Source organism: Pangasianodon hypophthalmus, chromosome 8, assembly GCF_027358585.1.
Source record: "Pangasianodon hypophthalmus isolate fPanHyp1 chromosome 8, fPanHyp1.pri, whole genome shotgun sequence".
NCBI classification, from domain to species: domain Eukaryota; kingdom Metazoa; phylum Chordata; class Actinopteri; order Siluriformes; family Pangasiidae; genus Pangasianodon; species Pangasianodon hypophthalmus.
In genome coordinates this window covers 4,693,318-4,713,421 of record NC_069717.1, presented here as the reverse complement: position 1 = coordinate 4,713,421, position 20,104 = coordinate 4,693,318, and the positions used below count along the sequence as shown (strand labels likewise).

General features: G+C 39.0%; 3 protein-coding genes and 1 non-coding gene across 8 annotated transcripts in view; 1 reads left to right on the top strand and 3 right to left on the bottom strand.

Moving 5' to 3' along the window:
• The window catches only part of elk1 (ETS transcription factor ELK1), a 33,534-nt gene extending 27,889 nt beyond the window's left edge, over window positions 1-5,645 (bottom strand). For 2 of the 3 annotated variants that reach the window (XM_034306665.2, XM_053236247.1), the window contains exon 1: window positions 4,872-5,645. In XM_034306665.2, the coding sequence (XP_034162556.2) occupies window positions 4,872-4,896 (25 nt within the window). In that variant the 5' untranslated portion in view covers window positions 4,897-5,645. The remainder of the gene's footprint in view (window positions 1-4,871) is intronic. The other variant, XM_026927951.3, reaches the window with a different exon arrangement.
• Window positions 5,646-8,650: 3,005 nt separating this feature from the next.
• On the bottom strand, window positions 8,651-8,722 carry trnam-cau (transfer RNA methionine (anticodon CAU)). The gene has a single exon. It is a non-coding gene; the product is annotated as a tRNA-Met (tRNA).
• Window positions 8,723-9,237: 515 nt separating this feature from the next.
• Window positions 9,238-13,331, bottom strand: uxt (ubiquitously-expressed, prefoldin-like chaperone). Of its 3 annotated transcripts, none has more exons than XM_026927924.3 (7): window positions 13,192-13,331; window positions 11,592-11,700; window positions 11,408-11,489; window positions 11,254-11,321; window positions 10,011-10,118; window positions 9,837-9,900; window positions 9,238-9,753 (listed from the first exon to the last, which is right to left on the bottom strand). In XM_026927924.3, exons 2-7 carry the CDS (start codon window positions 11,672-11,674, stop codon window positions 9,691-9,693), a joined length of 468 nt encoding a protein of 155 aa, XP_026783725.1. In that variant the 5' UTR covers window positions 11,675-11,700; window positions 13,192-13,331; the 3' UTR covers window positions 9,238-9,690. The 3 variants fall into 3 exon arrangements, with proteins under 3 accessions (XP_026783725.1, XP_026783724.1, XP_026783726.1); XM_026927923.3 differs by lacking the exon at window positions 13,192-13,331 and adding an exon at window positions 12,557-12,690; XM_026927925.3 differs by lacking the exon at window positions 13,192-13,331 and adding an exon at window positions 12,318-12,424.
• zgc:86609 (TMCO1/EMC3 family protein) lies at window positions 13,187-19,279 on the top strand. The gene is made up of 8 exons (XM_026927922.3): window positions 13,187-13,346; window positions 14,928-14,985; window positions 15,194-15,287; window positions 15,382-15,486; window positions 16,559-16,640; window positions 16,827-16,906; window positions 17,485-17,567; window positions 18,534-19,279. The coding sequence occupies exons 1-8, from the start codon at window positions 13,192-13,194 to the stop codon at window positions 18,660-18,662; spliced, it is 786 nt and encodes a 261-aa protein (XP_026783723.1). The 5' UTR covers window positions 13,187-13,191; the 3' UTR covers window positions 18,663-19,279.
• The last annotated feature ends 825 nt before the right edge of the window (window positions 19,280-20,104 follow it).

Here is a 20,104-nt window from a genome sequence, read left to right as displayed (position 1 = left end):
CGTTTCTGATTGCTGTTAATTTGCCCTAACAGCAGCTCTGACAGAATACGGCACATCACAGATTTTTTATGAATGCAATCTTTTAATACGTTATCGTTTCTCTAGTAAAAGAAATTCAGAGAATTTTTAAGTGAGATGCTCCATATTAAAAGAGACGCTCCTTATTAACAGATACAAAATTTGCTCATATGGCGAAGTTTTCTGTGAGGAGATGTTTATTTTTGCATCTACGGAAGGAGTCTCCAGTGTCAGCACTTTGTAAGTCGTAGGAGTTTGCGCTTTGCGGTTTCTCTGTAACGAGCATCATTTTTGCGTTATTAACTTTAAGAGAGAGAAAAAGGAGAGGTGGATGAAGGAGCTACTATAGTTGTTGTAATGTAGGTTACTTGTTTTGTGGATATTACGCAATATTAAACATAACTGTAAACATCTAAAAAGTACGAAAGGTCATTGTTTAATAAACAACAAAATTGCTGCTGTGGTATAAGAAGAAGAAAACACTTCGGGATGTGCTGTTATAGGAAAAGAATCAACTTCTGGGTGACTCCACTTTGCACCACACCACCTGGTCGCTCATTATTTTCCTATAACTACACACTCCATCTTGTGTTATTCCTTACGCATCATTCCTCCACTAGTGCTAGTGCTACAGTGAGAAATGCTTAGTCACTCAGTAACTCACTTAGCATGAAGACATGAACGTGCTCTTATTCGACACAGCCGATACATCTTATCTACACCTCGCCTTTAAACGACACCTTTAAATCTCAACTCCACAGAGGCAGAAAGCTCACATCAACATTTCTGAACAATGCTCACACCAAATGAAGAAAAATCCATCACCCACACGTGCGCCAAGGTCCCTTTGGATCATCTGGCCTGTCAGAGTTAATACCTGAAGTGACGGCACTTTCATAAGCATGCAGAGAGCGAAGACGATGGAGGGGCTTTAAACGCTGACACGGGCATAATAAAGCACTGCAGCATTACTGATGGGCAAAATCGGGCTTTATTAGATATGCGAGCGGGTCTAAATCCTGCACATGCATACAGTACATTGTAATTATAATTTCAGTTGGACCACTTGCTATACCATGTAAGCTGGCAGATACTCCATTCTTAAAATGAAATGAGTTTTACAGACTGCACATGCACGAATGCATGTACTAATATAAAAATTCTCACACCATGATAATTGACTAACTTTACAATCCTAATATCGTATCGAATTGACAATTCTTGCCTGGCTCTTTTGTTCCTGAAGGAGCATCTGACAATTCTGTCCAGGAAAAAAGAGCCAGGCAGGAGTAGTCAATTCGATACGATATTAGGTTAATACTGTAAAGCTCGTCAATTATCACGAAGCGAGAAGTTTAAATAAATACATGCATTGTCCAAAATAAGGATCCGTAAAAGACAGCTGTCCTCCTACTGTCTCATGAATACGTCAGGAGAGCGAATGCTGATGTCTGATGTCAACCTACAAGGCAGTGATCGACCAAAAAAAAGAAAAAAGCATACTGCACTTTTATACATTGCAGTCACTGTAGGACGGTGGATTAAAGCAAACTGGTGAACCTAAGATGGGTCATAACTAATGAGTGGCATGCATCATCATGATTTAGTGGGTCTCAAAATCTCAAAATGGGGTGTAGGGAATTAATTAAAAAATAAAAAATAAAAAAATAAATAGCCAAAGTATTACTGTATATATTCACACAACATGCCTATTGCTTTTTAAATAATTAAACAATAATTTAAATAATTTTTTTCTAAGTTTTTAATTTGTTTGTGCATGAGTGTGTGTGTTTTTTTCCCCCAGATTGAAAAAAAAAAAAAAAAAAAAAAAACTCAGCTCAAGTTTCACACAATAATTAAGAAGGTATGATAATACAATAACAGCTCGAGGTTCCATGGTTCGATCTCGAGCTCGAGTTACTGTCACTGTCACGTTCTTGGTGTCTTTCCGGGTTCTCCGGTTTCCTTCCTCCGAGCAAAAACATGCCAGTAAGTGGAACGTCTTAGGTTAAACTGCCTCTAGGAGTGAATGAGTGGACTGGTGTGCTTTCCAGGGTGTATTCCCTGCTCACGCACAGTATTCCCGGGACAGACTCCGGATCTGCTGCAACCCTCAGCAGGATAAAGCGCTTACAGAAGACGTAGGAATGAAAATAGAACAAAAAGCAAAACAAATTTATCTTACGCATCCAATCTGAGAAACATTAAAGCTGGTCAGTGTTACAGCACTACTTTCGACACACGTAATACTTCTTTTAGAAAAGCTTTTTTGTGATGAAATTTATTTCGATGTCAGCACATAATGAAATATCATGAAATATTCGAGTGTTCATTTGCATTCTGCAGTCTTCTGTAACATCAGGTCCATGTTATTAGACGTCATAAGCACAGAGATGGAGTACTACTAGCACAAGTGCGCTTCCTCACATTCCCATCCTGTCTGTTCTTGCTTTACTAAGCAGTTCTAGATAAAAAATTTAAGCCACTAAAACCCCTGCAGCCGTGCCATATTTTTCAACAGTATTCCCTAAGATTTGTGAAGACTCTCGGAGTGGACAGACCTGATGTTCTGGTTTACAGACGCACTCAGGGGTGAACACGCTGAAGCATGTTACACATCAGAGAATACAACGAAAACAAAAATAAACTGTGAATTCGACACTTTTTTCTAAGAAAGTTTGAGTCACAAAATATCACACTGATATATAAACACTCACGGGACACGTTTTTAGCTATATCACACTCAAATGTGGACCAAAACAACCGGTCTGAGAAGGTGGTCTCAATCTGGTCCCAAGGGAACTCGACTCTGAATCGACACGACTGCAGGAAGTCAACCAAACACGCCGTGTTTTGAGTCGCAGCCTTTTTTTTTTTCTTCTTTTTTTCCCTAGAGTTGCTGAACTGAACCGTGAGGCGTAAACTGAGAAAGAAATGTTCTGGAAACTTGACCCGACAAACAAAAAGAGGAAATTAAAACATTTCGTGTGTCGTTTAAGTAATTATTTACATGATGTAGATGATAATCACATCATTTTCTAAACGCTGACTCGGTGTTCTCCATGCTTGGCTAATTTTTGTGATTCCTATGTGTACTTTGTGAGAGTTTGTTTTCTTTTTCTGTCACTGTATAAGAGTTTCACGAGGATGGTTTCAGCCCTACACGCCCCTCAGACCACCTGTTTTTGCTTTTTGATTTGTTTAGAAAAGAGAAAACGAACCAAAAGTATAAATTCCGCTCTATTCAGACCGTTAGCATCCTTCAGCACTGGCCACTTTATTAGGCACACCTACCTTGTTGATGTACAGTTAAACCTATTTTTTTTTTTTTTTTTTAATTTTTAAAAATGCACAAATCAGGGCTCCTTAGGTCACATGTTTTTCCGTTGTTTGCTCCTATTTTATTAAAAATGTGAGCTGAAGCCCATTTGGAGTCCATATAGCCTACAACTCTGACTTAATATTACTTATTTGATAATAAAAAAAAAAAGTTTATTTTGATTTATAAGCTTTCTCTGCTCCACAGATAAATGATTCCCTCTCAGCAAAGCTTTTTATATATAGCGAGTGAGCAAGTTTGGAAATGTTGGCTAAAGCAGACACCATACTTGCGGAGGCGCAGCTATACTTGTTTAACGCTTGTGATGGTTTCTCAAGGTTGTGGCACAACTAACACAACTAACAGCCAAAGACTGGCTGTTGTCGTGAGCACAAAAAGACAAAAAGCTTTATAAGATCATTGCAAGAGTCTAGTCAGACAGCAGATTTCGCATTCTTCCACTTCAGGACTATTTGCTGATGTTAATGTACAGATTAACGCTTTTTCTGCTGAAAAAAAAAATCCAGCTACCAGCTATCTAAAGAAACATCATGCTGGTAAGTGCTAGTAGATGGAAAGCATTTATTTTAGAGTCAACACTACTAATGAAGTTGTTTCATGAAAATCAGCAAGCCAATTAAGAATATCAAACATTTATTAATCAATTTCATCAGGCAATAAGGAAAATGGAAAACAGTCTATCAGCTGACGAAGCCACCAGCCTGATGTGTGTTTTCGTCAGCTGAACGCTGGTCAGATCGAGCTGGACTGAGTCAGCCTCAAAGTTTTCAGATTGAAATCTGATGACAACTTCTGAATTTATCAAGAAGCGATTATCAGATTTAAGTGGAAACATGTCACGTTGTTGCCTCACAGCTCGTATTTTGATCTTGAACTTGCGTGGCACGTTCTCTGTGTCTGTCTGGGTTTTCTACGGGTTCTCCGGTTTCCTTCCGCCTCTCAAAAACGTGCCGGGGAGACACCCTGGAGACTCGTGTGTGTTACCCTGCGATGATCTGGTGCCTCAACCAGCTTTCCTGGAACAGTCTCCACACCCACCACTTTCAGAAGATGAATAAATCATGTAAAACATCTTCACATGTCTGTCACAGAGCAACGCTGAAGCACTCTGAATGCATGTCCAACAGGTAGCTAAAGGGGATTTTGGCATAAAAGCAACCAGCGTGTGCATGCAAACCAATCAGGAAGCATGCACTACAAACCAGAACTCATTCATCACCTCTTTTTCTCTTGCAAAGCACTGATGCGCAATGCACATCAAATAAAAATCAGTATGCATTGAGCAAGGTGTGAACTTGAAGCCTTGTTTTCTTCCTTCGCGTGCTAGCTAAGAATATCAGCACTGCTTAATGACACAAGTCCACATGGATTCATGATTATAGTCATATATTAAAGTCTGGGTGGCTCTTTTACTTGTAGAGAGAGTACAGAGTGCACACACATACACATACACCTACACACACACACACACACACAAAAAGAAATATGAATAAACAAGAGGGAAATAACTCACCACTTATGAGAGGGTTGGAATCCATGTTTGCGTTGATCCTGTTTGATTTCAGCCCACAAAATCAAACCAAGTCCACATTTCTGCGTCTAAACGAAGCCAAAAACGAGCGCGATTTTGTTGGAGGATTATGTAAGAGTGCTGCCATGATGCTAACACATCCAGGCACCTCTTCCTCCATGTTAGCCGCCGCAATGTTGTTAGCTATAGCAAGCTAGCTGCTTATCAACACTCCCCACTGCTAAGGCACTCACTCACTCCCTCACTCTCTCTCACTCACTCCCTCACTCTCTCTCTCTCTCTCCCTCTCTCTCTCACTCTCAGGGTGCTTTAATTTTCGCCTGGTGTTGGATTCAACAGAAAAAATGAGGAGGATAGAAATCTCTCCAACACCTGGACTAGGAATATGACAAGTGAAGAAGCTAAAAAATGGGAGTTAGTTACGCTAAAATGGTTAGCTAAATGGTTAGCGACCCTCTTCTTCTTCTTCTTCTTCTTCTTCTACTACTCCGTTGGTGCTGAAGTAATTTTTAGTTTCATCCAAGTCCCAAATACAATAAAAATTTCCTCTCGTTTCCCACCATGGCTAAAAAAAAACTACAATAAAATGAAACCTCACCTCTAAAGCTCTCTAAAGTTTACCCAACGTGCCTGGTCTTTATTAGCAAAACCTCTATTTTTTTTTTCACTTTGCTTTGCTTCCGGTTCTGTATTCCAGCGCGCTCACATTAACTTCGACATTTCACTTTTCTCTCTCTCTCTCTCTCTCTCTCTGTCTGTCTGCTCAGAGGAGTCCCTGTGGGGCGCCTGCGTCACGTGACGTCAGTGAAAGAAGAAAAAAAAAAAGGCGAGTGAAAAGATGAAAAGCAGAAGGATGACAATAATGTATTATGCATGTGACAATCATGAGAGGACAACAACAACAACAAAAAAAAAAAGAAAAGAAACCCTAAACCTAGCACTGACAGAACAGGACTCCTGCACCCAGGGAGCAGCTGCATGGGGTGCCAATACTTTTGCACCCCTGACAGGTTAACTGTTTGTAGATTATATTCACTACCTACTATTTATTCACTAACCAGCATTATCATATACACTATATGGCCAAAAGTTTGTGGACACCTGACCATCACATGCATATGTGCTGTTTTGAACATCTCATCCCACTTTTTTTGCTGTTATAATAAGCTCCACTCTTCTGGGAAGCTTTCCACTAGATTTTGGAGTGTAGCTGTGAGGATTTGTGTTCATTCAGCTACAAGAGCATTAGTGAGATCAGGCACTGATGTTGGGTGAGGAGGTCTGGGGTTCAGTCGGTGTTCCAGTTCATCCCAAAGGTGATCAGTGGGGTTGAGGTCAGGGCTCTGTGCAGAACACTCGAGTTCTTCCACTCCAACCTTCACACACCATGTCTTCATGGAGCTCGCTTTGTGCACAGGGGCATTGTCATGCTGGAACAGGTTTGAGCCTCTTAGTTCCAGTGAAGGGAAACTGTAAAGCTACAGCATACGAATACATTCTGTACAATTGTGTGCTTCAAACTTTGTGGCAGATATTTTGGGGAAGAACCACATATGGGTGAAATAGTCAGGTGTCCACATGGTTCTATAATGTGTCAACTAATATCTAACATTTAACAGAGTGGAAAGTATGTGGTTCACTTGGTGTCCTCAACATAATCCTCAGCATTATGTTGCCAGCTTTGTTGCCTCACTTCCTGGTTTGGTTGGAGAAAAGTAAGGGCTCACAAAATTCCCAACAGTTACAAATTCGAGTTTGTGTGAACAGATTTTCTCAATGTGAAATCTTTCATTGTGGCTTTACCAAACCAGGAGCTTCTGCTCATCATGGTGCTTTGTCTGATGAGATCATTCTGCACGTCGTCGGGCTTTGTCCAAAGAGAGGCTTCTGCCCATTCTAGGGATTTTGTCCAACAAGAGGCTTCTGCCCATCATGGGGCTTTGTCTGATGAGATCATTCTGCCCGTCATGGGGATTTTGTCCAACAAGAGGCTTCTGCCCACCATGGAGCTTTGTCCAACTAAAGGTTTCTGTCCACCATGGAGCTTTGTCCAACCTGGGGCTTATGCCCATCAACAGGGCTTTACCCAGCCACGGTCTTACAGCAAAATAATCAATGGCAGGTTGGTGTGATGCAGCCTTACACTAAGTGATTACAATTTTTTATTTATTAACAATTAACAGGTTGTGCTTTTTAACCATTTACAGTTACATTTAATGTTGTGTAATTCTACGAGAAATGAGTCTCTCTCGAAATTCACTGAATCAGTAAAATTCACATTCATTGCTCTTCAGAAAGCACTCTAGCCTAGTCAGGGTTGTGGTGGATCCGGAGTCTATCCCGGGAACACCGAGACCACGTTTTGCGGTCTTACCTGACAAGCTGCATTTAAGAGAAGTTGAAAATGTGTAAACGTTATTTTTGACCCATTTTATTTTTACTAACGTAGAAATCCAGCTTATTCATCTGCATTTGCACGCTTGCTGCATGCATGTACGCATACAGAAGGTCATGCTAAATGTGTGATGCACGCTTGTTGTCCATTTGGATCAATGCGTCTTTGTAAGAAAGAAATATTAATCTATTTCAGGAAGCAGGTCTTACACTGCTGCCACTATTCAACATCTAGTTTCCATGGCAACCGAATACTAGTGTGACAGCGTATCCGTCACAGTGATGCTGAAGGAGCCGAGCTAGAACGCCTCATTCTCTTCCTCATGGTGCAGAAGCAAAAGTTCAGCATATGAATATTTATTAAGCTGGTACAGTTAATCATTTACCGATTATCAACAACAAGAAATGAACTGATTGGTTCTTAATCAAGTGTATAAACTGTGGGTAGAAATTTTTTGGTGCCTTGTAATTGATGTCCGCTTCACATTTTCAAGGAAGATGAAAGTTGGAAGATTGGAAGAACGTGGAATGTGGAATTTCCCAAGATTACGAGGGTCCCGCTGATGGATTTGCAATTTCAAAATCCTCCATAAATAAAGTCAGGATGCACGTTCACCTTCTTTTTTTAGAAACCAGTCTTGTGTTATTTTGGCGGCAGGTTTGTCATCATTTTCTTGTCTTCTCCCCAGATTCAGTTTCCCACTTCTGTACCTCACTGTGGATGTGCATCTAGGGATCATACACACAACCCTTCTTTCTCCAAAGATGACAAGCTGAATTATTGCCAAAAGGTTCTACATTTGTTTTGTTGTAAGAGAGTTCTGATTTGCCTCAATGTGGTTCTTGCTGCTTTCAGGTCATCATACAACTCTTTTCCACTGACTGCTAGCTTGTCTTGCACTGACAGTGATGTTTACATTTATGTTATTTTTATACAACAGTTGAGGGCTGAGGGCCTTACTCAGGGGCCCAGCAGTAGCAGTGCAGGGACTTGAACTCATGAACTTCTACTCAGTAGGCTAGCACCTTAACCACTGAGCTACCACTGCCCTAGGTATTTAAGATGTTTAAGGTATTCGTTATGTTTTCCATTTTAATGTTCTTTAATAATGTTGTGCCTGAGAACATTAGAAGAAGAAGAAGAAGAAGAAGCCTTTATTTGTCACATATACATTACAGCACAGTGAAACTCTTTTCTTCATACGTCCCAGCTTAGGAAGCAACCCTGGAGCAGATAGGGTTAAGGGCCTTGCTCAAGGGCCCACCAGTGGCAGTGCTGGAGTTTGAACCCCCAGCCATCTGATCATTAACCCAGAGCCTTAACAGTTGAGCCACCACTGCCCTAAAAAAAAAAAAAAAAAAACACTTAGCAGAGGATGGTTTCGATCCATCGACCTCTGGGTTATGGGCCCAGCACGCTTCCGCTGCGCCACTCTGCTGCTCAGGCTAGGTCTTCCTAAACCCTTTACCATGATTGCTACCTGTTGCATGAAATCTTCCCAACCCATTGGCAACATCTTTTTTAACAAAACCAGGTGCACAAGAATTTTTTGAAGCATTTATATCTAACACCTGGTTTATTTTTATGCATAAAGTAAAGCGGTCACTCGAAAAGAGCTGCAGGACGACCTGAAAGCAGCAGGAACTGCAAATCAGGACTCTTTTATACATATCTTTGATTATTCTTATGAATAAATACTTTTTTTTTGTTCATATTTATAAGAACAAAGTGAAAACACATTACGAAGTGGATATATGCACTGGAAATATTTTTTAAAAATGCTTATTTCCACTCACTGCATTAAAGCTCTCAATCACACTGTTGTTTTGTGTCTTTTTTTTTTCATAAACAGGTGAAACACATGCTGAACACTGGGCGTTGTACTCTCCCTTTCTCCCTTTTGTGTGATTTTCGCATGACCGTAGTTGACGCAAACGTAACATAGATGATGTATTCATTGGACAGACACTTTTATTCAAGGTGACTCACAATACAAGCATATAACACTCCATGCTTGATTCTCTTCTGGGATTTACATGAGAAGTAAGAAGGTGTTGAGTATGGTCTGTACGCACAGATGAAACGCACGATGCCTAATAATCTGGTGACTACATCAAGAGTCCACATCATTACCAAAGCTTATGAGTCATATATTTTTGCAAAAAGCAATTAGTCACCATCTCAGGCAGGCATCTTCACAGTCACTAAAAGATCATTACTGTAGTCACAGCTAGTCAAAATAAGCTGCACTTTATTGAATCCATTTTGTAACATAACAGTAAAACCTGTTAAAAAAAAAGTGCCATTGACATACATATCACTTTACAGTACAAAGCCCAAACACGCTGGAGCCGTGTGTTGCGTATTAGAAGGCAGAAAGGATGTCAATGCGCCGCTGTGAGGTACTTAAAACACCTCCCGTCTCGTCGTCTCAGGAAGATCTTTCAGACCCTGTAGCTCCCTTACGCCCTGCGGGGAAAAGGACGTTTTACTCATAACATTCGTCAGAGGTAATAAACAAGCTTCATCCAAACTGAAGTGAAAAGATCTACCTCCAAAACCACGCGAATGTGTGCTTTGATCTTTGCTGCATCTTTGGTAAGAACCTCACTGTACCTGCGGCAAACAAATTTAAAAAAAAAAAACAAACAAACAAAAAAAAAAACCACGAATGATTCACATGGATGAGAATAAATATCACTGATGAAGAAGAAAGAAGATCTTACTCTGTAAGCTGGCTGGTTTTCTTCTCTATGAAGGTCAGTGCTTCCGAAAGAGTCAATTCGAGAAAAAATCCATATCCAACAGCAACGAAGATTTTGGAAGTATCAGGCCTGAAATGGGAGGAAATCCAAAATCAGTGAGATGTTCTTACTAGTGATTTCTATTACTGGATTATCCCTGTGGTTTTAGTTGCAATTTAGCGGTGAGTGAAAAGATTATGTATCTTACACCCTGTTACATGACCTGTTAACATACACCCGTGTCCTGGGAAACATTCTGTCATACCCAGTGGAGTAAAGTTCAAGCAATATGACGATATGATTTAGTTATGGATTTATAGTTTGTGATAAAGCACTGCTATGAGATATCACAGGCATTGTGATATCTTTTCTTCACATTGTTGTGTTTTTTTTTTTTTTTTTTTTTAAGAAACAAAACTCTGGAAGCATGTTTTGTGTTAATTTTTATAGATTTCTTTTTTTCATTTTCAGCTTTAAATATTTTTAAGATCTTTATACCTGTACTTTATACTGTTAATACATTCGCACTGACACTTTTCACATTTACTCAAAAGGTATACTATACTATACTATACTCTATATTCAATACTATATTTTATCATTTTTTACTGAATATTTTTATGTTTATCGTTTAGTTTTAATATTCTGAATACTCTTGCTTGCTTTGGATTGCTGCTGTAAGCTTTGAATTTTCCTCTGGGATTAATAAAGTGATCTATCTATCTATCTATCTATCAGCCTTGGTGAACTCTTGAATTAAATTTAAAATTAAAATTAAATGAATTAAATTTTTTTTAATAGCAAACCTACACATCATAATGCATCATAGAAATGTCTTCAGGTATTGTGTGATTAGATATTTTTCTCTCTGCTTGCTCCCTTATATTATTTTCCACTCAAACAAAATCAGTATCAGGGATCAGCTGAGTTTTCACACAAAACAATAAAACACAGACAATATTTTAAAGGAATTAAAATATCTTTTTATTCCTGAATTTGTGTTTATAGCCGGGTCCATCGATCAACTTGAAACCTTACAGCAAGCGGTTATAATAAATGTCAGAGGAATTCATTTACAGTGAAGATGAGGTGTGTATATAGTATTGTGTGCACAGCTTTTTTTTGTCGAGAAAACACTCACTCTTGGTCAATTTACACAGATTCCATAACACCGTCTGATTCCATCCAAACTATAGTTAAGAGGTGGACAAGAAACATCACTTACACATGAGCCTGAACGTAGAAATTACAGCCGAGATCAACATCCGTCTTCAGTTCTTTGCTGCCAGTTTCCTGAAAGAGGTGAAGATATCGGTTACTGGTTTGAAGGTAATCGGAGGAGAAATGGGAATAGAGTAAAAGAGTAATATATAATGTACCTGTATACTTTTAATTGTATTCTTCAGTTGAAGGTATTGTGCTATTTTTTCATACACGCCATCTCTCTGCTCCAAAACCTTCCTAAAAAAATAAAAAGAAAAGAAAAATGATGTACAGGAAGAAAAGTTTAAGACACATGCACATTCACTGAAGCTGAAAAAGCACATGGTACTGTATACTTACTGTAAATCTCGCTTCAGGACATCATTGATAAAGGATTCATACTGCAGGACTTTTTCACTAATGTTAGGCTTTCCAGAGGTCATTGTGTGAAGTGAATAATCACAGATCACTGAGCAGAAGAAGAAGAAGCTGCTGATGATGAAGATCTCTGTTACAGTAACAGTAGACGTCTGTACTAATGTGAGACTCTCATTACTGATGATTATTAGCAAAGTAGCAACAGTCCAGAAGATTTAGGGGAATATTTAGCACTGATTATTTTCTCCTTATTCTTTCTAAGTCACAGCCTTACAGCTTTTAAACCAAAAGCAACCCTAAATATTGATAAAGCAGTGAGTCAAGCGCATGCCATATAGGAATTCGGACTTGTTGACAAGACACCGGAAATACCTTGCCAATCACCCGGAAGTAAATACAACGCTTCTACTAGATTGTCAATATTTTAATACTACGCTACGTCCTTCGCTTTCTTTTCTTTTCTCTCTTTTTTTTTTTTTTTTTTAAACACACTTTCATAACAACGGCCGACGCTAATTAGGGTGCTTAAATATGCGCTGCATTTTCAACAGTTAATAAATAGCAAGTAAGTTAGCGACAACTAGCTGGCTAGCTATCTGTTTAGCGTAGATCCGGGAGTCGACTCCAAAAACGCGATTCTCCGATTCCGGGCATTGGAAATTAATACTGCACTGTTTATTTCTTTTACAAGACCTCCTTTTCTGTTACCTATTTAAGTTTTGGAATCGAGAGAAGTGGGTATGGAATCGACTCTGTAGATTCCATCATTAGACTCAGAATCAGAAAGCTAGTTGTTTATTTAGCGTAGATCCGGGAGTCGATTCCAAAAAACAATCCTCCGATTCCCGGCATTGTAAATCGAGATTCAACTCGAACGCTTTGGAAACAAATTGAAATATATCTAAAAAAAAATAATTAATTAATCTTCAATAACCTTGCTGGCTTACCATAAAGCCGTCGTGTGACGTATTTTAAGTTTTGTGTGGAATCGATTTTTGGATTCTTAGAATCGACTCCGTAAATTTCTATCATTTGACTCAGAGTCGACTCCTACGTTTCTGGAACCGAACAGCATTACCCACGCGTGCGCACTATTTTGGCGCATGCGCACATTACTCACAGCGCAGCACAGCACGCGCAATGGCTGAGTTACAAATAGTCTCCTGCAGCATATATAGGTGCACTATGTAGGGGATACTATAACGGTTACAACAACCTATGTAGTGCGCTAGTTTTTCAAAAGGGACCCATTTGGGATTCATCCAGCCAAACTGTAAGGTGAAGTTACAGTAGCTAGCAGTGGTTAAATTTAAAGCACGTTTCCTTCGGTGCTGAAACGTCAGAAATTGTTTGTTAAAACGTGGAATATATGGCAAATTCTTTTAAAAAGCCATGAGTTAGGAAGTTAAAAAAGTATTTATGGTAGTTATCTAACTTAGCTAACACAGTCCCCGGGGTTTATTTTTAACTTTGTTGGTTAAACTACGACAGGAAGTTGGTAGACAGCTAGCACATGCGCGTGCCAGTTCATTAGCTCGTCTGTGCTATAAATTAAATAAAAAAAAGTGTAAAGTTGACTAACATGGCAGGACCCGAGCTGCTGTTGGACTCCAGTATCCGTGTGTGGGTCGTGTTGCCGATTGTCTTCATCACATTTTTAGTTGGAGTTTTGCGGCATTATGTCACCAAGCTCATCCAGAGTGACAAGAAGGTGGAGCTGGAACAGGTGTCTGACAGGTGAGACTCAGGAACTACAGGAGCTACACTGCTCACTACACTGCTAACAGCACCGCTTTTCAGGGGAAAGTAGCTAATGCGCGTGCGAAAAGTCGCCGCGTGACGTCACAAGACAGTCAGTAGGACTTTATTTATGTAGCACTTTTCTATACGGAAGGCTACAAACTGCTTCACAGTAAGCTCTTTAAACCAAATCTAGAGGGAAAAAAACCCCACCACAAAATAACAAGACCCCCAACAACAGACAGAGACAATAAAATACCAAGGAATATACACGAAAAAACCCAACTAACCTGATTTACATAGTCACTGAATCATGATTAATGGCATATCAAAATGTTACATAAAGAAGGAAGATTTTCTGAAGACGCTTTGAGTAAAATAAACTAGAACGGTACTTATTTCTTACAGAAAGACTTTCTCTTTGGTGATTGCACCACAAACTGTTGACGTATTTATAAAATACCATTTTTTAAAAATTTTTATCAATAACACAAAAAGACAAAATGAAGCAGTGATAGTGAGTAAGCAGGACACTGACATGAAGGAGACTGTTACGGATGAAATAACCTGCTTTTATTACTGTAAACTTCACCAAGAATGAGGAAGGAATTACCCTGGTGTGATTGGTCATTGGAAATAAACCAGTGTGATCAGTGATTGGTCATTGGGAAAGATGGCGATCAGTGATTGGTTGTTGGGAGAAGTGGTGACCAGTGATTGGTTGTTGGGAACGATGGCAACCAGTGATTGGTCGTTGGGAAAGATGGTGATCAGTGATTGGTTGTTGGGAACAGTGGCGATCAGTGATTGGTTGTTGGGAACAATGGGGACCAGTGATTGGTCATTGGGAACAGTGGCGATCAGTGATTGGTCATTGGGAACAGTGGCAATCAGTGATTGGTTGTTGGGAACAATGGCGATCAGCGATTTTTCGTTGGGGACAGTGGCGATCAGTGATTGGTCGTTGGGGACAGTGGCGATCAGTGATTGGTCGTTGGGGACAGTGGCGATCAGTGATTGGTCGTTGGGGACAGTGGCGATCAGTGATTGGTCGTTGGGAACAATGGCGATCAATGATTGGTCGTTGGAAATGGGGATCATACATCATCTTACATACACCATTTTCGTACATCGTGTTCGCAGGAGAATGGGTGTCGCACATTTATGATGTCACTCTCCCGCTGCATTTGTTTTCAGGTAGAAATGTCCTGCAAATCCTACTTCATGTACCTGTATGGGATATTTCAACATTTCGATCTCGTAGTCTGCTAACAAAACTTATAAATGAGCGAGAAATGACACCACAAAAGAAGCTATGAAAAGCAGCTAGATGTTGACACTCAGTCACCTCGCAGGCAGCAGGGGACTCAAAAATTACTAACTGCTTCTTTAAATCGAACATTTAGTTAATGGATACATACATAACCAAATAATTAAGTTAATGGCAAAATGTGGTAACATCATGTTTATTTAGTGTGATTATACTCTTCCTACTGTTCCTTTTCTGTGTAATTTCTCACAATAACAGTATTAGTGTTACAGTTGTTTTGTTAAGTCCCTTTGTTTCTATGTTTGCAGCCAAGTATTATTGCGCAGCCGCATACTGAGGGAGAACGGCAGGTACCTCCCCAAACAGGTATCAATCTCCAAACCTTTATTCAAGGCCGAATAAAATGTCAGCACCTGAATTTTACATTATAATTTCTCAAAGAAAGTGCATGATCCTTCACACTGCCCTTGATTATAAAAAAACAGTAGCAGGTCATTTTTCATTCCTACCACTATAGGGAAGGATTGTGGCTGGATAGGGTTGAGATTTGGCGTTGATTTTTGTCTCATTGCAGTCATTCGCCATGCGTAAACACTATTTTAACAACGCTGAAACTGGATTCTTCAAGAAGGTCAAGAGAAAAGTGGTTCCTAAAAACCCCATAACTGGTAAGGAGTGAACATCTGCTTAACCACAGAGTAGCTTTGCGTTGAAATCGGCTGCTAATGTGTCTTTAAAAAAAAAAATTTTTTTTTTATAAAGATACCAGCATGATGACCGACATGATGAAAGGAAATCTCACCAACGTCCTGCCAATGATATTAATCGGTGGATGGATCAACTGGGCTTTCTCTGGATTTGTCACTAGTGAGTACAGCAGACCAGAACTGATCCATGGTTCAGGGTTCAGGGTTCATGAAAAGGGTTTAAAATGTTTAACATTTCTGCAATGCATCTTTCTCCACAATATTCCAGATTAGCCCTGAATCTGTCTACTGATGCATTTCAGCCTGAAAGAATCCCCCTGGTGGGCTCTGCTGCTACTACAGTCAATATTTTTGTAAACTGTAGAATAATTGCTAAAATGTTATTACACTACAGCGCTGTCGAATCAAATCTGATTGGTCAAAAGGTGTTGATTAATTTTCTATAACAGCAGCTCTAACAGAAGCACGAGCTGCAATTCAAATCACAGGTTAATATTAACACACTCATTCTAATATGTCATCGTTTCCATAGTAACAGCTCATTCACAGGGATTTGTATGGAGGATGCTTCACATAATATAAAGCTAATAATAAACAGACTGAAATAATGTGTTGTCGTAATTGTTGATATGGTGAAGTTTTCTGTAAGGAGATGTTCAGTTAACATTTATGGAAGGAGTCTCCAGTGTCAGTGCTTTCCAGTGACACGGGAGTTTATGCTTTCCGGTTTCTCAGTAACATCTAAAGCTGCCATTTTTCGTCTTATTAACTTCACGTGAGAGAACGAAGTAGAGGCTGATGAGGGAACGACTGTTTATAGCTGCTATAATGTAAGTGATGGAAGGAACTAACTTGTTTTCATAACAATTAATGAATAAAATTTGCAATCTGTTGTTCTGTATTTAATAAATATTGCAGTTGTTGAGGAATGAAACACTTTGGTATGTGCTTTTACAGGAAAAATATAAACTTTGATTCGCGTCGAGACCCGTTATTGATTCTTTTCCTATAACAGTATGTCACGTTGTGTTTTATTATGTACATCACCATAATTACATTTTGTGAGCAGCAGGAGCTGGTTGAGAATTTCTGCTGTAGACTATCGAGTGTCTAAACTGTGTATGTAGTGTGACTGAAGCTTACACGAAACATTGTGCTTAAAAGAAAAAAGAATCCAATTTTCATTCGATTGTGGAATAATGGTCAAACTTAACTATTTTTCTGTCCTACAGCTAAGGTTCCCTTTCCACTGACTCTGAGGTTTAAACCCATGCTGCAGAGGGGAATTGAACTGGTGTCACTGGATGCATCCTGGTGCGTTATTGAAACCGCCTCGCTTGATTTGGTTTGATTTCACTTCTTCTTTATTTGTCAGAAGAACAGTAATCCAAATGTCCGACATGCTGATGTAGAAAAAACTAACTGGTGTTTGTGCATAAATCAGGCTTTACTGAACTTAGCTTTAAACATAGTCTGAATCTGTATGTGACTGTCCTGCAGGGTGAGTTCAGCCTCGTGGTACTTCCTCAACGTGTTTGGCCTGCGGAGCATGTACTCTCTCATACTCGGACAGGACAACGGTAAGCTCGTTCAAGTCACAATGACCATCACAAATGACCGATTATACATATAAGACCAGTAAGGTGTATATTAGTCTGATTAATTCTAAAGATCAACAATTACCATTTGTTCACGCTACTTTTGAATGTAAGCTCAGAGTTTTCGATTTGAGACGCAGCTCATGACAACCGTCACAATGACGACATAAAGTTCATAGAGCTTGTCAGTATGTTTAACATCACTGTGCATAAAATCACTAAACATTAAACTTGGAAAGCAGATGGATAGGGATGTATTCCGTCTAGTGAATGTCACTTTTAATCCTCCAGATGTACATAAAGCATGTATATGAGTGTGCGAATATTGCAGTTCGCATTGCTGCTGCTTCTGCATGCGCATGCAAAGTCACGCGTCAAGTATAACCCGGCCCGTACATAGGGAATGAACAGTCACCTGTCACGTTGTCACTTGCTAGTCTGAACGCAGGGTTAATCTTGATCATTAATAGTAATCGCTCAATTATTCAACATAAGACATGCATGATGGTTACTACAGTCTGAGCAGCTGTCCATGAACTGAATAGCTCTTGTGTTTGCAGCCGCTGATCAGTCGAGAATTATGCAGGAACAGATGACTGGAGCGGCGATGGCCATGCCACCGGACCCCAACAAGGCCTTCAAGGTGAGAAGTGCATCACGTGTAGTGGTCTGGGAAAAACTGTCGACTGTCACTGTGGTTGAATTTCCACAAACACCCAAGAAAGATGATAAATCTTCAGAGCCAATTTCATAAACAGAAGTGTTTAACTGTTATGACTCTGCCACCATGGGAGCGTCCAGGACAGGGGAGTTTGTGCTTTATGGTTTCTCTGTAGTTGTGTGTTTTGGTTAAAGGTAACAGGAACTAACTTGTTTTGTGGACTTTCCACAACATTAAATGTTACTTTAAACTGTTTTAAAGTATGAAGTGTCATTGTTTTATATATGAAAAATTGTAATTGTTGGCAAATTGCTGAGGAGTAATACACCAGGATGTGTTGTTATTGGAAAATAATCAACTCTGGGTTGTTAAGAGTAATTCCACTTTTTCTGCAGTGTCAGGCTGCAGCACACCTCCCAGTCGTTGATTATTTTCCTACAGCAGCACACCCAAAAGTGTTTTATTCCTTACATCACATTCAGTGCTGGGTTTGATCGATGGATATGGTTGCATTCCAATTTGCACATATTTATAGATGCTTGCATACTTTGAAGGTAAAAGTGCAAAAATGATTGTGGATCATTTTTTAAATCAGTTACTTAGGCATTTAAAAACATCATTATTTAACTTCTTCAGTGGTTTAAAATTACACATTCAGCAGTGCTGATTTTATTTTTATTTTTTATTTTTTGGGGTATGTGCTGGTCTAATTACATCCCAATACAAATTAAATGTAATACCAGACTAAAAAGCAAAGTGAAACTCTGTAAGTGAGACTCTGTATGTGTATAGGTGTGAGCTAGAGTGCCACAAATAAGATGATTGATATTTAAGATTTTCCTTCTCTTCTGAAATTCATATTTTCCCTCTTAAACCACTGAAGTTGCTTAAAAATTCACATTTCCCTCTTAAAGCACTGACACCTTTGCTTTAATTGCTGGGTTTCAGAGTGAATGGGAGGCTTTGGAGATCGTCGAACACAAGTGGGCTCTGGAGAACGTTGAAGAGGAACTCATATCCCGAGACCTGAATTTTCGAGGACTCTTCAGCCAGAACCGACCAGGAAAAATATTCTGATTGGAGTTACAGCACTGTGTTATAAATGTACACTGATTGATGGTAGTTAATGCACTGTTATGAACACAAACCTCACTAGATAACTTAATTATGTTACTAATTATTCTTTCTATACTGGATAATAGTGGATGATTCGACTCATTCAGATGAATCATTAAGCGTAAACAAACTGCCTTTAAAAGTGTTTCAGCATCTGAGAGTGGGAGGAGAAGTGGCTCGTACTTGAAGGGGAACTTTTTCATCGATTGCCTGTAAATGTGATGCCAAAAACTAAGACAGAAGTAAATATGAGATCTTTGGTGTGGTCTCGTGTACGTTGGTTTGATATAGATCAGTGCGTCTTAAGTTGTTTTTTTTTTGTGTACAATGGTGTATTATACCTCAGCTTCCATGTTGCCTTAATTAATTTAAATATTTTAGTTATTTCAGGTATTTTTCTGTATTTCAGTTACTATTTTTTGTTTTCATGCTCTCCTCTTAAAACAACAATGTAACAATTGTTCTCTAATGGAAAATTGAATGTAATGAAACTAATGAAATTGAATAAAATAGGCTGAATCTCCTGTAAATGAACTTAATAAACACTGCACAGCCCCCTTTGGTGATGTGGAAATGAATTGGTGCCTGTTTTCTGAATCTGAGTAAGTGAAGAGGCACAGCAGGCACATTTGGTTCACCACATGCATATTTCCTGTGCTGATTAAAATGGATATGAATCACAGCTTCATTACAGGGGAAAAATGACAGTTTTTAGTCACACATTATTGTGTTTTAAGTCTGCATTAACTAAGAGAAACAAGCAAAGTTTAAACAGTCTTTATTTATAGTCTGTTTGAATATAGAAAAGTTTCTGACAGTAAAACAGATTTCACATAAGATGTGCTGTGTGAATCACAGGGACTGAACCAGCATGCAGTTTACAAGCGCAATGCATCAGCCTGAGGTTTCAGACTTAAAGAACAGCAGAATGGTTTCAGAGACAGTTTCATGATACTGCATTTTCCTTTAATTGGCCGGTTTTAAAACCAGACGTAATACCTTAAATATGTGTGCAATGCTTAAATGAATAATTTACAGGGATAGTTCATCGGGAAAAAGAAAAGATCTGATTTATGATTCATCCCGTTTACCCGAAACGTACTCGGATCAGCTGAGACATTTTTGGTGTCTGATGTTTGCTATCAATACAAGGCTCATGTAGCTAACAATTTCACCCAAGATCTTAAAGATTTTGATAAAGTATTATGGTTTAAATTTGTTTCAAAGCCGAATGTAAACTAATGCTGTGCATAAATTTATTCTGGAATCAAAATGTACTTTATAAAGCATAGTTTTTACTTATAACAAGTTTTTTTTTTTCATTTAAAGTTGTTTTCTTTAAAATTAGGAGACAAATGAAGAACTCATGACGCTGGTTGAAAAATTGAAAAGTGTGTAAAGCT

Coding starts and splice junctions, on each gene's coding strand:
- uxt (XM_026927923.3), bottom strand. CDS start 12,641: ATGATAGAAATTTACGGAGTCGATTCTAAGAATCCAAAAATCGATTCC. Junction 11,322..11,407: donor ATACAATTAAAAGTATACAG/GTACATTATATA, acceptor CACCTCTTTCAG/GAAACTGGCAGCAAAGAACT. Junction 9,754..9,836: donor ACATTCGCGTGGTTTTGGAG/GTAGATCTTTTC, acceptor TTTTCCCCGCAG/GGCGTAAGGGAGCTACAGGG.
- zgc:86609 (XM_026927922.3), top strand. CDS start 13,192: ATGGCAGGACCCGAGCTGCTGTTGGACTCCAGTATCCGTGTGTGGGTC. Junction 13,347..14,927: donor CTGGAACAGGTGTCTGACAG/GTGAGACTCAGG, acceptor CTATGTTTGCAG/CCAAGTATTATTGCGCAGCC. Junction 14,986..15,193: donor GCAGGTACCTCCCCAAACAG/GTATCAATCTCC, acceptor GTCTCATTGCAG/TCATTCGCCATGCGTAAACA.